The 18,716-nt window shown below is 31.4% G+C and overlaps 1 protein-coding gene across 3 annotated transcripts in view; it reads right to left on the bottom strand.

Moving 5' to 3' along the window:
• LOC107454523 (extra spindle pole bodies like 1, separase) overlaps positions 1–18,716 on the bottom strand; it is a 313,495-nt gene that overhangs the window by 27,923 nt on the left and 266,856 nt on the right. For all 3 annotated transcript variants that reach the window (XM_071186489.1, XM_071186488.1, XM_071186490.1), the window contains exons 12-16: positions 17,819–18,073; positions 12,359–12,623; positions 10,760–10,913; positions 7,433–9,132; positions 4,057–4,178 (exon numbers count right to left, since the gene is read on the bottom strand). In XM_071186489.1, coding sequence (XP_071042590.1) covers positions 4,057–4,178; positions 7,433–9,132; positions 10,760–10,913; positions 12,359–12,623; positions 17,819–18,073 — 2,496 coding nt within the window. The remainder of the gene's footprint in view (positions 1–4,056; positions 4,179–7,432; positions 9,133–10,759; positions 10,914–12,358; positions 12,624–17,818; positions 18,074–18,716) is intronic.

Genomic DNA, 18,716 nt, shown 5'->3' with positions numbered 1-18,716 from the left:
ACATTTTTGTCAATAACTAAATCTTTATCAGGCTTAGTATAAACATTAGGTTTAAAATAATATAAGCCATTAGCTCTTTTACAATCGAAAATCTTCTCATTAACCCTATTATGCACAGAAATACAATTTTTAGCACCCACAAAATAATCTCTATTACAGCTTTCTCTATTACAGAACCAGAAATAAGATTTCTTTTAAGTTTAGGAGAATACATGATATTTTGTAAAGTTACTCTGTGCATTTTACCATTTACCTTATTAAAAAATTGAACTTTTCCAATACCTAAGATTGGGCTTTCAATGTCACCTATGGCTAAAGACACAGACACATTTTTTAAAGTTTCATATTCAAAGAATAAATCCAAATTATTACAAAAATGTGTTGAAGCGGCAGTGTCAAAAAGCCAACTTTCTTTCTGAATTTCATGACACACATTGCCAACATTTGCTTCAACGGTATAAAGACTATTATCTAAAACATTTGTAGTTACATTACAGTAAGAATTATCACTTACATTTTGTTTAAATTTACTCATTATATTCTTTGAATTATACTTTATTTTTTGCTTACAATCTAATATTAAATTACCATATTTATTACAACGATAACAAGGTTCTATCTTAGATTTATCATAACTAGTTTTGGATTTAGACTTAATATTAGAAGATTCTAATTTTTCCTTACTATTAGAAGAATCAGATTTTAACTTATTAGTTACACTTAACTTTTCATTAAAACTTGAATTAACATTATAAGCAATATCACTAACATTATTTAAATCAAAATTTAGTTGCTTAAATCTATTTTCCTCCAAAAGTAATTCGTCTAAAATGTTCTTCAATTTAAATTTAGTGTCCTCCTATCTATAAATAATTTGAACAATACCTTGAAAGTCCTTGGGTAAGTATCTTATAAGTTGGAATCCTTGGTATAGGTCGTCAACAGGATGTCCTGCTTCTTTCAGCTGAGAAACCAGGTTCTTTAATCTTGCTGCAAATATTCCAATTTCTTCTCCTGGGGTGTATTTCAGATCGAAGAACTGGTCTAGGAGTTGAATAACTCTTGCTCTCATAGTCGGCTCAAAATGTTACTTTAGAGTTTCCCAAGCTTCAGCACTATCAGTAGTGGCAGAGATAAGACTTCGGTATTCGGGTTCGACACTCAGAAATATCGAGGTGTAGGCTTTGTCCCGTCTCCAGAGGTATTCCTGACTTTCTTCTCGACTTGCTTCTGAAGGTAGGGCAGGCTCAGTTTTGGAGATAAAACTCCACACTCCTCGGTCCATGAGTATTACGTCGATATTTTCTTTCCATGTACTCCAATTTGACGAATTTAGTAAATCTATATGCAGGTTCGAAGATTCCATGACGAAACTATTATAACTCAAAGATTCTTAAAAGCAAAAGGAGTATCGTTGCTCACTCCATACTAGATACAAAACTTCGTAATCTTTAGAAGCAGCCATCCAATTCGGATGTGTTGATTTATATTCCGAAAAAAAGTTCTTTTAAAAATGCCAACTATTAGCTTTGTCAATTAGAGAAAAATTCCTTAGAAGAGTCGTATTTTGAAAATGTTCTATTATTTTTCGAATCCACAGTATTTTGAAGTACACCATAACAAACTTGAGATTTAAGCTGACGATTCACTTTGCAAATTTGGTGGGTGGGAACGACCCCCATCTTTAAGATTCTCCATTTGAAGTTGAGAATGACTCGGCTAAGTCCAGGCTAAAGCAAATTCGATATTCAGGGCGGTAGAAAATGAATCCCGGTTATGCCGATAACCATGACACCGAGATTGTCGCAGAATATCATATCTGTTAGTCAACAACACAAAAAAGGAAAAACGAAGTTTCTGAAGAAATAAGTTTATTTAAAACATTGGTAAGCAAACTGTCAGAAACAGAGTGACAAAACGAAAAGAAAGAATACAAAATAATTTGCTTCAGTAGAAGCTTAAATACAGATAACGGATGACGTCATGATCCACGCAAGAACGACCAACAGGAAATGAAAATTAACTGCCCGATCCCCGCAGACCATGACGTCACCGACGCAAGTTGAATGCATAAAATCTTCAACAACTAACGAAAATCGAATCTTATACCTTTGTCTAACAGTTGTTAACACTGTTTTCATGCATATGTTTCAACATATTCAAGAAAGAGTGTGAAAATGAATTGCTAACATGGGCAAAAGCTTGTCACGTTCAGCGTGAAATCAGACGAGGATGTTCTGGGTTTAAAGGAAATGCATGCAAAACACTTTTGGATAAAGTAGACCTTCTGAGCCAGTTTAAAAATCTAGCAATACTGAAGTATGTTAAAGTATTTGACAACTTCAAAAAAGTGGTTTCTGCATGCTTTGGAAATAATCTTGACCAAAATTACAAAGCACGTATAGAAGCGTTCAAAAAGAGCTACATGGACTTAGGTGTCAGCATTACACCAAAGGTTCATGCAGTTTTTTTTCAGATTGAACAATTCTGTGACAAAAACGGTGAAGGATTAGCATTTTTTGGGGAGCAGGCGATGGAGTCTGTACATTTTGATTTCATAAAGTCTTCCTGGGAAATGAATAAGGTTGCTGCAAATCACCCGAATTATTCTAAACATCTTTTGAGCGTTATTTGTAGATATAATGCTTCACGTGTTTAAATTGATGAAATTATAATTAAATGTTACATTTTTATATTTTATCAGCAGTAAAATGTTTAAATAATAAAAGTTTAATAGAATTACAACTGAAAAATTATTATTTTATCATTTTTTCCTTTCTATTTATATAAAACAACGCCAGATTTTCCAAAATATCATACTTTGTGCGCAAAAATGTTCAAAGTGGATTTTTTTAAGAATCTCTCCACAGATTATTTTGATTTTTATTATCTGTTAACATTGTAAATTCAGAATCTCTTCTAATTTTCTAGGTGTAAGAGCATTTTATTTAACTTTGGTTAAGGCACACCGTGATAAACATCAGTGTAAGATATGCTGAGCAAATACATATCGGGCAGTGGTCCTCAACCTTAAAAAACATGAGTGTAGGGTATACGGGGCAAATGTAAAATGAGCACTGGTTAAAATAAATATGTATTACAAAGGTAGATCACATGTTGGAATATTACCCAATATATGGTACTCTTCCATTAAAGAGGGATGTTGGTGATGGATAATTTTTATTTTGTCCAAATCCAACACTAAACATTATAATCTATCAATAATAATCACTATTAAATATTTTCTCTCTCCGCTATTTATTTAATCGGAAGTCGTTATGGAGAAATCTTCAGAGGAAGGCATTGGCCCACATTGAGCTATCTTGCCAACTATGATGATGATGATATTTTTTAGTAATTTGATTACTTAAGAGGTATGAGTGTTGTTGCCTGGATGTTTTTTAAAGGTTAAATAAAACTGCTCAGCATACTCTAGAACGATGCTTTTTAAGGTTAAATGCCACTGTCCGGTATACTCTACACTGATGTTTTTTAAGGTCAAATGCCACAACAAAGTATACTTTTCATTGATTTTTTTAAGGTTAATTGTTACTGATTGGTATATGTTTGTCCAGTATACTCAACAATGATTATTTAAAGGCATTGCTATTCCTAATACTGAAAGATGAAAGGTTGCATTTGTAGTCTTGAATTAGCTCACCACGAGTTGGTGGATCCCTATAATGGAATGTAACTTAGATATCTGCAAATAGAAAATCCTACCATATATTATCCCTTGTTTTAGGCTTTTACTGGAAGATGTTGGTAAATCCTACGTTTCACCACCAGAACTTGGTAACATAGTCCGAAATAGAACCATATTATAGCAGACTTTGGATTTTTACCAAGACACTATGGTACATCCTAGGTTTTACCAGTAAAGCTTAGGATTCACCGAAATTCAGGCTTTTACAGTAACAGATATTCAATAAGAATAGGAATTGGTGGTTGACAGCAGGCATATGATCGCAAAGGTTTAATCAACAGATGGCACCCTTGACCTTGTATCATTTAATTTTATCACTAAATTAAAAAAAAAGATTATCATATACTCACTTTTGCCAGGTTAAGTATTGCTAAAAGTTTGCACACATCTCGATAGAGTGGATATGGCAAGTTATGATGAATGAGTTCCTTGATGTTAGACAAGTCATCAATAAATATTTTCAAATCGTTTTCTACAAAAGACAAAAGAAATATATTTTATTTCATGAACACATTTAACAAAAATGTTGACAGATAATTTTCACTGAATGCACTTGTATATAAAAATGTTTCATTTCAGCTCACAATTTGAAACAGTATCAGATATTGATTTCATATTGGATACATATTCTGTATCTTAGTCCAATCTGAGGTTATTTCAGTGTTTCCCAATGTGGGGCTCGCGCCCTACGGGGGGGGGATTCGAAAATGGACTCGACACTAGCTTAACCCTTTTGCTCCGGGCCACTTAAATGCAATGCTAGATTTTGGTGCCAAAATTGAAAGAAAAGAGCAAATTCTTAAATAATTGTGGCCAATAAATATTATAAAATTCGTTTAACAAGACCAGACGTGCCAACCTAGCAAAATTAACATTCAGGAGTATCCCTAACAAGAATTCAGGAGATTTCAGGAGGGGTAAAAAAAGGTGCATGGTATGCAACATTTGGCACTTCTAAGGNAGTTGAATATGTAGTATTGGACTCCCGGATGCCTTAAAATCTCGCTAAACAACCCATTTATTCGCATCTGACTGACCAGTCGCAACTTCTGTAGTGTTTCGCAGCATTCAGTGATAGAAATCAACACCCCAGCACATGAGGTATAAGCTTCTCCCTTTATTTATAGATTACAAAAGCTCATTTCCATATATTCTTTTTTCTTGTTGGCATCATTACAGATCAATAAAGATGTAAACTTTGTAGCATGTTTTTCAGTTAGTTTTAATTGCTTTCCCTTTCTTTGAGTATTAATAACTCATGCATTTTTTTCTCTCCATCATTTAGTTGGTGTTAATTTGAAATAGGCGTCTGTAAAAACTGTTGTTAAAGTCTCGTTGATTTAAAAAATATATACATAGTATCGATATAATTTGTAAGTATTTTATTTTATTTATTTTAATTTTAGAAGTATAATTTTCCTAAAAAATTTATCAAATGGAAAAAAGATATTATTCTGCGATGGCAGTGTGGTAAACATGTTATATACATTTAAATAAATATGCATTTTTTTAATATATGTTTACTCTGTGTCATGTTAAATAAATTTTAACACATATTTCAGTTTTTAATTTATCTTATATATATTTCTTTCAGCCCATAGTAAAATGAGTGGTGCAAGCAAGAAAAAAAATCTCCAATATTCGGAGGACTATATAAAATTTGAGTTTATACCTGCTGTTCATGAGGAGCGGTTTCCTTTTTGTCTTTTATGACAGCATGCTTGACCAACGAATCAATGAAACAAGGTCCTCTTGAGGCATATTTAAAGGCGAGACATAATGCTCATATTAATTCAGATTTGAATTGCTTTCAAACTTTAAATAAAAATTTAAGCCTCTATTTACTGCTCACACTTCAACTCATAATCGTATTCTTGAGGTTAGTTATCAAATTTCTTTATTCAATGCTAAATCTGGAAAAAATCATACTATAGGAGAGAATTTAATAAAACCGTCAATATCAGCGTTTCTTAAAACGGTTCTTGAAAAAGATGTAAAAGCTATGCCACTCAGTAACAGTACTGTTTGCAGAAGAATAGACAAAATGAGTGAAGATATTGAAAAACAACTTGTTGAAAAACTGAAAACAAGAAAATTCTCAGTGCAATATTGGATGAATCAACTTTGATAGACAGTATTGATAACTTACGTAAGATATATTGATAAAAGGCATTTTGCTGAAGAAATGTTCTGTAATAGATTAGAAAGCACCACTACGTCCAAAGATATATATAATAAGCTAAAAAACTACTTAGATGTCAATAATATACCAATGAAAAATATAACATCTTGTGCTGTAGATGGTGCTCCTAATATGATGGGCAAGAAAAATGGCTGCTTAAAATTGATGAAAGATGAGAATCCAGAAATGATTCTTGAGCATTGTGTTACTCATAGAGAAATCTTGGTAACTAAAAACATCTCGCCTGTTCTAAATGAAGTACAGTACAGAACCCGTTATCCGGAAATCAGAAAACACGAAAACCAAAAAAACCGGAACGAAATTCGATGAATTGTCCCGCCATTTTTTTAAAAAATGTTTTTTTTCCTCATAAAATTTTAGGATTTTTCTTTCTTTTTTGAAAGATGTTTACCTTACCATCATTTTGGAAATAATCATTAGTGTATTCCTTCATCGTTTTTTCTTCTTTTTAAGATTATTTCCAAAAAAAAAAACTTTTTTTTGTTGGGTTTAACAATAAAAAAACGGCTTTTTGTAGCGATTCAGAAAACCGAAAAAATCAGTTATCCGGAATAGCGATGATCCTGATCGTTCCGGATAATCGGTTACCTACTGTACTACATTCAGTTATAAAGTGCATCAAAGCTATTAAAGCTGATGCCAAATGTAAGTGCCTTGTCAAGCTATTTTGTGAAGAACAAAATGCAGACCATGTGAGACTTTTACTTCACACTGAAGCAAGATGGCTCTCTAAAGGGAACTGCTTGAAAAGATTTATGGAACTGTTTGATACTCTAAGTGATTTTATAAGCAACAAACCTGAAATGAAGTATCTGTTAACAGTTGATGTTAAAGCATTTTTGAGTTATTTAGTCGATATCATTGAAAAACTAAATATATTAAATAAGCAATAAAACTCTTGTTGATGCAAAAGCGAAGATATTTGGTTTCATTACCCTTATTGAGTTATGTCAGAAATATATTAACAACAAAAACTTTGAACAGTTTCATTAGCTCCAAAAATGTGAAGTAAATCATACCACTTTATTTGTTATTGTCGATCATCTGAAAATTCTATCGGCTGATTCAAAAGAAAGATTTTCTGATTTAAAACAAACTGATTTTCCAACATGGATGATGCAGCCAATATTAGTGGATTTGACTGATATATCAAACATGAAGTATCAAGAAGAAGCAAAAGTAAGTGGCAAAAGTCAATATGGTAAAGCAAAAAACCTCATTTTCGAGAAGGGGAAATTAAGCACTTTTTAAAAATACCCATTAAAGAAGCATCTTTAAGGGCTTTTAAAGAACTAAAATAAGCACCTTTAAAATTGCTGTGAACCACGTATTATTAATCACTAAATGAAACATTCATCAAAAAGTCGTAAAAAAGTTTAGGAAAATTTTATCTCTAGTCTGAACCCAACCTGGCCCTAAACCCTTTTTTAGTAAACGAGCCCAATTCATCTCAAAAATGCTTAACTGGTTATGTGAACATTTCTATTATGAAAAAGAAAAATGCATGAAAGTGCTGAAGTTACCTGGAATCTTAATAAAAGTTTCATTCAGTGAGTCTTTTGTAATATCAATTGAGCTTAAATCTTGACACAACCCCTCCAAATTAGATGAGAATTTTTCCTCTGCTGCATCTCTCATGACATCATCTAGGGAGTCATCCTCACACTTCTTCTTTTTCTCAGCAGAGCTCCTCGTCTGCTCGATGGAACCTTTCAAAGGAGAGAGAAAACTTTCTTCTTCATAGATATTAAATTCGTCTTTTGATATTTTATTATATACTTTTTTAGGTGCTCTAACCGATGAAGAACTCGGTTCAACTTTGGCCTTCATTGCAGTTTTTTTAGATTTATTTTTAAGGTTAACAGTTTTCGTCTTTCCCATATTCTTTTTACCTTTTTGCGTATAGCTAACAGAATATTTCCACACATCGCACGATGATTCTATTTTAACGTTTTCACTCTTTGTTTTGAAAAATTTATAGGCAGTTTTGGGTTTTTTGTCATGGTTCGTAGGAGTGCCTAACAGTTTCTGGGCTTTTTTGGTATCAGCGGCAAACACATCATCGTCACTGCTGCTGCTAAAGAGCAAGGCTGGCAGTTCTCCCATTTGTTTCGAATCATTTGCAAGAGGCAAAACATCTTTCTTGGGTGGAGTACCAAATAGTTTATTAGCATTCTTGGTGCTAGTAATAAAGGCATCATCATCACTACCACAGCTAAAAGTTAAGGATGGCAATTCTTTTAAATCTTTAGCCATGTGTTGAGGCAAAACTTCTTTTTTAACTGGAGCTTTACACACGTTTTTCTTGTTAACAACAGGGGTAGTGACAACTATATCTGGAATAGGTTTGTATCTGGGAGGGGTTTGGCACACAGAGAGGTTTTCGAGTATAGCACTTTTTCTTACAAAGATATTGTTTTTAACAGATGGGACGGAGCAAAATTCAACATTTGAATTTCCTTTTATGGACAATTTCTTCTTTAATGAGGCTACAGTGTTGTTTAACAGTAACATGCCATAAGCCCAAGAATAAATATACTTGGGTATTTTGGAAGATGCATTTAAAACATTTAAAGCTTGTTTAGTTGTTGAATTAACACCTTCAAAATCATTCTTAAGCAACTGAATCAATGATAGCTGATACATAACTATGACAGGCAAAACCACTTCTGGACCTGATGGATATTTTTGCTGCAAATTTTTCAAAGATACGTCCAAATTCCCGAAATCCAACATTTCAGATATGTTAAACAAATTCTTAAGATTTTTGCAAGTTTTCAATAACTTAGACAGTTGAGTTTCAGCAACTGACATGTCTCCCTCTGTTAAAAGCTGCAAGCAACTCAAGTACCAGATCTCTAATTTAACTGCATAAGCCGACATTACGTCTTTAGTGAAACTTGTAGGAGTTTTTACTTCAAATTCAAGAGATTTGCCTTTCTTCTTTTGCACTGGAGAAGAGGCTACATTAGAAGTATCGATAAAATGTTGTTTGACGTCCCTTTTTGGTTCCAGAGTTTCACTGTGTTCCAGAAAAAAATTTTCAGAGCTGCCTCGACATTCCGACATATTCGTCTTCTCTAAGTTAGATAGAAGTGAAGAAATATTTTCTTTTATTGTTTCATCCATAATATACTTTAATCCATATAGTTTAACAGCACAGTCTTTTACGTTATCACAGAGTAAATCAATCTGTCCCAAAAGCAGCAAAATTTTTGAAGACCTGAAATTGATTCAAATGTATTTATTTTAATACACAATTACTTTATATACTTGCAACTGAAATGATCTTTCTTAATAAATAATTTCTTTTTTAATCAGTGTTCCTACTTTACTTTTTAAGCTAAAGATAAACACTTTCTAAAAGTTAAGATAAAATATTATAAAAGTCATATTTTGTAATTTAAAAGATGACTTGAGCAATTTCTTTTAGCATCTCTTCAAGCAATTTCTTTGTACATCAGTTATATTCTTATAAATAAAAAAATTTCTGAAATATTTTTTTTCCACTCTTGTGTTAATTCTTTAAATGTGACAGTGGGAAACTACCTTTTAATTTCTCATTGCTCGTGTTTTGACCATACATTCTACGACAAATTTTGCTCGTGTAGATGTGCTCTATCACCCAGTAAAGTTTTGCTGTCTTGTTCAGACTCACTCTTCATATTTTAAAACAAATCAAATAACTATAATGAATATGATTAAATAAACAGTAAATTTGAGGTAAGATAAAGGTTTGCTGATTTTATTTTAACAAGAAAATGAAACTATATCTAGAACAAAAAATAAAACTAAACTTTAAAAGGTAAAAAATATTTTATAAATCTTAAAAATAATGGTAAACAACCTAACAAATTCAGAATATTTTCTTAATACCCACAGAAAAAAATGGTACTACATTAAAGTTACTTTTTATTTTAACTATTAAATTATTGCTTTGAAAGGTACCTGAAATTGTTCTCTTTTGAAATAAATATTAATATCCAAGACAGTTCTTTGCTAGGCAATATCTTAAAACCCCAATAAAATTCATCTGGGTTGTTTTTGTTTTTTTAAAAAGAGCCAATGTTTTTTTAAACCATGATTTTAGAATTGGAAGATTAAAATAAAAATTATAAGCTGTTTCTAAGACCCATGAAAAACCTGTTGAGCACTAGATTGCTATAGTGGATAGCACTATTTCTCAGTTAAAAAATTAACTATAAAATAGTAACACATCAAAAAAAGATATATAGTAATATAAGATAATTTTTAATAAATTGAACTTTGTATTTAAAGTTCAATTCTTTTTAAAGAATCTGAGCAAAATCGGTTGTAGGTTTTTTCCCTCCTGAAATAGGAAATAATGAAAATATATTTTAAGGCCACACATCAATACTCTAAGTTCAGAACCAAGTCAAGAACTTATTTTCTTTTTCCCAACTGATATAGAAAAGAAAACACAAGTTTTACTACAAGTTTAAAACTTTGCAAATCAACCCTAGTTGACAGCACGCAAGTGTTCAGGGAAATGTTTTTAAATAAACAAGAGAAATTTTAACAAGTTACTTTCTGCTGCATAGCAAAGGAGAAAAGTTTCATAAAATTTCTTAATTTTTCTCTGCCAATAGGTCAATAAGTAATGAACTTGCAGCAAAATCTTTTTTCTTCTGCTGAGCACAATATAGTGAAAGATTCTTTTAAAAACTATAATATATCCAGGTCTGAATTCTTTATATATTAAAAACATCTAATGAGTTAAAAATTTTCTATTCATCAAATGATAATAATGGTTCTTCACAAATTAACCATAGAATAATTTAAAATATTTGAGAAGTATTTTTAAATAAAAATCAACCAGAAAGTCTTACCAATATGTCAAAAGATTAGATTGTGACATTCTTAACCCTTCTTGAAGGTAACACCTGGCATAACGAATATTTCCATTTTGGAAAAATAATTCCCCAAGTTGCAAAAATAGCATTAAGATATACTTGAGTAGTTGTGCTCTATAATTAATCCAATCTGAAAAAGGGTAAGAAATGAGATTTTACGAAATAAATTATTATTCACAGTGAAAAAAAAAGTTTCTCTCCAAAACAAATCAATTATCAACAAATGTAAAACCCTCTAATTTTACGGGGAAAAAATACTAATTTTAACCTGTAAAATGTTTTATTTTTTAAAAAAAAATTTATTAATTTTTTTCATAAATTTTACTTTATTATAATGACAATTAAAAAAATTGCAAAAAGATTTCTTCCTGAATTAACTACTCTACAAGAGAGAGAGAGAGAGAGAGATGAAATAAAATGATGATAAGTAGTAAAATTTAATACAAAATAGATATGTCATAAAAAATGTAATGTAAATAAAAAATAATGTAAAAATAAAAATTTGCAGATATAAGGATTGATTTCAATATTTATAAATATAAGATTTTTTTGTAATTTGATTTCCTTATTGAATAGTATAATTTAAAAAAATGTTTTTTTTTTTAAACTAAGCATTAAGTAAGTAAATAAAAATAATAAAATAAAATCTCCCAGAATTCTTATAATACAAAATAAGTTTTAACCAAAAACGTTGCCTCTATAATATACTAGATATAAAAGAGTATACTAGACATAAAAGAGTAAAGCAGTAAAATTTTTCAAGAAATAGAATTACATAATTTTAACAAACACAGTTTGCAAAATGAAAAACTGTACACATTAATTTTGACTTAATGTTTCAAGAGTTTAAAGGGAAATTTTTTTTTTCAAACTTATGATAAATTGATAATTAATCAATGAGAAAATATATAGTGTTGAATACATAACATTTCAAAATAAAAAAAAAGCTAGGTTTTAAATTAATTACACAAAAATAATTATATAAGGATTTTATTTTCGAACATAAACAAGATTTTCTTAGAGTACATTTTTAATGCTAAACATAAGATGAATTTATTTAAAAAAAAAAGCTTTTTAAAAATTCAAGTATTGAGGGAATTTTTGCCTCTGTGGAGGACTTTTTTATGGAAATAACCTGCATTTACTTTACACGGAGAAGAAAATCACAAAAACCTCTTACGGTTAGCCTGACTGCAAGGGGAGTCTAACCCATGATCCGTCTACCACTGAGGATATTTTAAGCCATACAATTATAATCAATAATATAATTGATAATAAGATTGATAATAAGATTGATAATATAATTAATATTATAATTGTTCCAGGTGAAGTTAACTGGGAAAACATCTGGACTAAAGATTTCTAATTTCAAAACTCATGAGTCCCATTGAGTTCATTTAAAGAATTAAAACATTATGTTACCAAAATTTCATCATAATGAGAATAATTTCTGGTCGTTTATTTTTCACTAAAATAGATGTTTGAGTTTAAAAATTAAATTCAATGAAATCAAGATATAGACTAAAAATACAATACTAAAAAATAAATACTAAAATATAGACTAAAAATACAAACTTGTTGGGTAATTTTCAGAATCTTCATTAGACGAACTTTTCAAGAGCCCTTTAGCTAATGCTGTAGCTTCTAATGTGGCTATAATTTCAGTCCGAGTCAGTAAATATTTTATATTTTTGGTGTCTGAATAAGCCACATTTGACACTCGCAGGAACTTGGACTTTAAAAGCAAGGCTTCAATAAGAAGAACTTTCGTGGACTTGTAATATCTCTCTAAGAGAGGATTTTCAAAAACTTCTTGTAAAAGCAATAATCCCTCATCAAACTGCAATGAAATTCAAATGTAAGAAATAATTCAACAATTTACAAAATTAGCATGATTTAGAGGCAAGAAAAGTAACACTATACTAGGAGTGAACAATGTAAAAAAAAAAAAAAAAAAAAAAAAAAAAAAAAAAAAAAAAAAAAAAAAAAAAAAANAAAAAAAAAAAAAAAAAAAAAAAAAAAAAAAAAAAAGGAACACCCTCAATAACTTTTGATCTAATGATCAGATTTTCACATGAAAACAACGCGATCTTAATGGTTCGAGTATCTCATATAAAACATGCTAATAATTTTTTTATAACTGTTGTTGAACAGCTGACACCCAATTTTTGGTTTTATGACTACTAATGTTCAACATCACAGCCTTGTAATTTTTAACCCGATCCAGAAGACAATGGAACTCTTAGATCAAGAATTTGGAGAAATTTGCTTTTGTGGAGGACTTTTTGATGGAACTAATCTGCATTAGCATGACATGAACAGGAAAACTTCCCACGGTTAGCCAGACGGCAAGGGAACTCTAACCGTGATCCGCCTACCACTGAGGATATTTTACGTCAGCATTGTGGTTGGTGCAAGCTGGATGCGGAATTCATATTGACTAGCCATTGCTGGGATTCGGCTCTATCCCTTGAGCCAGCTCATGCTAATAAATTGCTGCAGACGATATTTTCAATTACAAAATCAAACACAGATTATGTCATCAATTCCTTTGATTTTACCATAAAATAAATGTATAACGCACCTTGAATGAAGAGTGACATGAAGAACAAAATTCTTATCCTAAGTCCTAGTTGGTTATTCATAATCTGTGTTACTTTTTTTAAAGGACATAATAAAAATTAGCAATTATTCCTTTTTTTTGTCGGAAAGTTGTATTTACATTTTTTTTGAAGTGTCAATCCCTTTGGGCAGTGCATTTTTCAGTTGAAACATGCAATGATCACAGTTATCTTGATGCATGTTATTTATCAAAAATGATAGCCCTGAAATGACAAATTATTTTCAATGCATTTTTCACCTTTGAAGTATCACTTAAACCAGTGTTCCCCAACCCCCAATCAGTGGACCGGTATCGGTCCGTGGATCGCATGGTACCGGGACGCCCATTTCATTGAAACTGAATTTAAATTCCTAGGTTTATACCCCAAATAAAAAATATCTGGTCAGGAATGGATCTGCTACCCATTTGTCAACAAATCGGGCGAATCTAGCATATCTGTGCAAGAAGATAAACTGCTGGAGATTGTAAATGATGGCGGCGTTAAAACTATGTTCGAGACAACAACTCTGTCAGTGTTCTGGATTAAAGTCATGGCACAATACCCCGAGATTGCCACCACAGCACTATAATCCCTATTGCCATTTCCGACAACTTATCTGTGTGAAGCGGGGTTTTCTGCAGTAACATTAACCAAAACAAAGCAACGGAATAAACTGGGCATAAGCAACATACTTTGGGTGTCATTGTCTCCGATTACCCCCCCCAGATAGAACAGTCTTATTGCAAAGAAACAAGCTCAGGGATCTTATTGATTTAACATTCTAGTAAGTTAAAATGTTAAATCACTTTATATTTACTTGTTGGTGTAACTGTATTTTATTTTGAAGGCATGTTTAAATACAATAAAATTAAAATTAATAAATTCAAAAAAATCTAAAATCTAAACAATCAACGCCCCCCCCCCAGTGGGTCGCCGTAAAATTATCAAACCTGGACAGGTCCGCGGTCATAAAAAGGTTGGGGAACACTGATTTAAACGATACTGTAACGTATTTCTTGCCAAAAATTCAGACAGGCTTGGTTATAAACAAAAAAATTTATTTAAACTTAACAAATAAAAAACACATTTTCATTCATAACTCTATAGCAGTGGTGGGGAAACTTTTTTTAAGACGGGCCATTTGTAATAACTAGACAATCGTAGCAGGCCAAAGAATAATGCTTAATCGTTAAAAAATTTATGTGTTCTATAAACATATACATATATTATTACATACACTTATTTTAATAGTAAAAAAACGAAAGGTAAGAAAATTATAAGCACATAATATAAAATGAATTTAGTGTAGTTCTTGATGTGAAGTATTATCACTTTATTTTCTGGTGTCATTACTGGTTGATGGTGCATGAGAAAAATGAAATTAAGACTGTTTCTTCAAAATTTCGTCATAGTCCGGTTCCATTTGAGAAGCAGAAATTCTTAAAACTGATGAAAGGTGCTCATCTGTAATTCTGTTTCTTAAAGAAGTTTTCCTAAGCTTCATTGTTGAAAAGATTTGTTCGCATATATAAGATGAGCCGAACATTGTCATTATCTTCATTGCATGAGTAATTAGATTTGGGAAATTATCTGGACTTAAATTTTTATAAAATTCTAGTAATGGTACTGTATGAAAAGTTTGTTTCAGGAGAGTATTACAGTTCAGTTCTATTAACTCAAGTTGAAATTTTGCATCAACTTCTTCGTAATTAACATTGAATGGGGTCGCAAAAATACTAAACTCTGGTTCCATTTTTCTAAAGTCCTGAAATCTCCTTTCAAATTCTGAAGATAGTTTTCTCAAATTAATTTCGTATTTTTTAATCTTATTGTTTGATATAGTGAATTTTAAAGATTGTATTCTTGGAAAATGAGAAAAATCAGATTTAGAGATCTGATTAGCAAATAATAATAACTGTAATTTGAAACTTTTCAGGTATTGCCAAATATCGTGAAGAAACTGATTTTTCCCTTGCAATTTGAGATTAAGTATATTCATGTGTACGAGGAGGTCTGTGAAAAAAGCGAAATCAGAAAGCCACGTTTCGTTTTCTAAGACGTCAAATTGATTATAAATGTCTTTATCAAGAAGAAAATTCACAATATCGTCTTTTAAATCCCAAATTCTTTCAAATACTTTTCCAGCACTTAACCAACGAACTTTTGAATAATACAGGATATCGGAATGCTCAGCATGTACGGACTCCAAAAACTGTTGAAACTGGCGATGTAATAATCCTCTGGAACGAATCATATTTACTAGTTTTACAACAATATTAAGTATATGGTCAATATCTAAAGCCGATTTACAGAGAGCATCCTGATGTATAAGGCAATGCAAAAAAACAACATCATTTTCCGGATACTTAGAATTAAATTTCCCAACAAATCCTTGATTGATTCCAACCATATTAGGAGCACCATCTGTAGTTACATTACATAACTTATCAATAGGTAAACGAAGTTTATCGATGCAATTTTCAAATTCACAAAATATATCGGCACCAGTCGTTGTTCCTTTCATTGACTGCAGCCCTGCAAGTTCTTCTGTAATTTCAAAGTGGGCGTTGATTCCTCTTACAAATATGAGTAACTGTGCAGTATCGCTGATATCTGTACTTTCATCCATGGTAATTGAATAAAAAATAAATTTTTGAGTTTTTGTAGTCAGTTGTGAAATTAGATTTTTATCAATATTTTCAATTCTCTCGGTGATTGTTCTTCTTGAGAGAGACAGTGACTGAAAATCATTTTTCTTTTCAGGGCACATAATATCGCACACATCTATCATGCACTGCTTTATAAATTCACCATCTGAAAATGCTTTATTAGATTTAGCAATATTATAAGCCAACACATAACTGGCTTTCGTAGCGCATCTTTGAGAATGATTAGCTCTCTGAAATAATTGTTGTTGACTTGATAAATTTTTTATTAAATCTTTCGATTTAATTTTTTTCACCTCTTCACTTAACGATGAGTAGGAGTGGTTTTCATGTTTGCTCTTGAAATGGCGTTGAATGTTATATTCTTTTAAAACTGCAACAGTTGTATTGCAAAGTAAGCACACAGGTTTTTCTTTAAATAAAGTAAAGAAATATTTCCACGTCCATTCTTCTTTAAAAACTCGACATTCTGAATCCACTTTTCTTATTTTAACATCCATTTTAGACGTTACCTACTACGGAGAACAACACACAGAAACGCAATTGACGAAAGCTTACTGCTAACTAATGCTAACGCGGGTCCTCTTAAAATGAAATTATAATTTTATTAAACTTTTATAACGTTTATACGAAAATTGTAAAGCAGTTTGAAGCAAAGGAAACAAGAGCAGACGCAAATCGCGAAGCTTTTTGGTTGTGATTGGTCAGTTCATTTTCATGTGACGTCCCAGTACCCTCCTCTTTGAATATTCATGGGCAAAATTCTGTATTCATGAAATTAAAATAGTTCTTCAATATTTTGATAACTGTCAATTAATGGCCTATTATATTTTGGAGAACTTCGCGAATTTATATTTCCCAGGCAAGATTGAGTTCTATTTTGGAAGATTAAAATTGCCACTCGAGTGTAGGAACGAAAATCAGTTTAGAACTGCTTTTGAGTCTTCGGCCCACGGACCATTGAGGCAGTGGCAGTTTCGGGGATTACACAAACAATTACTCGAGTCACAGCGGGTCGTTGCAGATGACTGACTAAGTCGCTAACTAACTGATCTTCGGGCGGCCTCGCTTGTATTTATACTTACCTGCAAGGATTGTTCGGGAATTGGATTTTTCCGGTTCTTTCGAGAAAACAGAACAATGAATCGAAAATGCGAGAGTGTCTGGAAGTTTCGAGCGAAGATGAGTCATCTGTTTAGGTCGGATGGGTTTGTACAGAGTACTATTGTGTTTTGAATATCGCCGCAGGTAGTTTTTATGCGGGTCGCCACATTACAAAGTAAGAACGCGTTCAAACATTCTCACGACGGCACTCTTAAACGGGCCGGATTAAACCTTTCCGTGGGCCGTAGTTTCCCCATCACTGCTCTATAGGATAGGAGAGAGGATCTCCGTTGACTTACTCTCTTCAAAATCACTGACTGACATGAGCAAATCGTTGTGGTTAGGGAGATATCATAATACTTAGACACATTTATTAATATGAAGGAAAAAAAATAGATTGTGTTATCTCTGATTTTCTGTTAGTTACCAATTCTTATTAAAGTAAATTATAGTTTTATGAAAATTAGACATTATCTCCAGCCAGTCGTTAATATATGCAGTATTTTAGTGTAATAAGATAAGAATACATTGTGATCAACAGTAAAACTATAGCATTAATTGTTCCTGTTATTACTGTAGCTTTCAATTTAATTTTCTTCAATTTATTAAAATTTCCATAACATGTTTTCCAACCAAAATCTCTTCAATGTTCTGAAACTTACTTTTCCCTCGTGATACAAAACATGACTCGTAGTCAAACACGATTTTAATTTTAAAACTTGTAAGCTGAAGGAGCAATCCTCCTCTTTAGGAAATAATGTTTCCACATATTTCAAGAGATGAGATGCAAGTTTCAAATAGCCAAATCGCAGGAGAAACTGAATTAATGATAATGAACTGCAGATTTCCTTTTCTTCGTTTCCAAGTAATGATGCAATATTTCGCATAAGCAGCAAGCACCTCAGTTCTTTTATGTCCTGAAAAAAAACCTGGAATTATTTAATTATTACAATAACATAACACTGAGCAGTCCTTAAAAAGATTAAATTCCTGTCTTGAAACATTTCACACTTGAAAGTCCAAGCACTAGTTTTAGACACAGCTTAATAATTAATATTCAAAATAAAATTTCTAAATAATCAAAAGCAGGCCTCACAGTAGGCATAAGAAAAAAAATCAGAACAATATTTTACAAAAAGTGCATAGCATTTTTTTGGAATAGCATACATATACCAGAAAGGCTCAAAATTAACCTTGTTCGAAAATCATTATAATTTGAATCAGACCAACATGAGATTTAATTCGGACCATCAAAACTACTCGTATTTCGGGAAAGTTATAATCAGCGTTCTCCTGGACTAGAGATTGATGCCAAAGAATTGAGGGTTGTTTTAATTTTTTTTTAAATTTTAGTTTCCTGTTTTGGGCTGTTTGTTGCAATAAGTATACTCTGTATTGTAATTTTTCATATAAATTCAATTTGTTAACTTTAAAAATAAAGAAAGAATGAAACACAGCAAATAGACCAAGGAAAAAAGTGTCAGACAAATAATTAAAGTATATAAATAATTAAAGTATATAATTAATAATAAGTGTCAATTACAAATGATTAAATTTTCT

Source organism: Parasteatoda tepidariorum, chromosome 10 (genome assembly GCF_043381705.1).
Source record: "Parasteatoda tepidariorum isolate YZ-2023 chromosome 10, CAS_Ptep_4.0, whole genome shotgun sequence".
NCBI classification, from domain to species: Eukaryota; Metazoa; Arthropoda; class Arachnida; order Araneae; family Theridiidae; genus Parasteatoda; species Parasteatoda tepidariorum.
The sequence above is the reverse complement of the archived record's forward strand: the minus strand, read 5'-3'. Positions and strand labels throughout refer to the sequence as shown.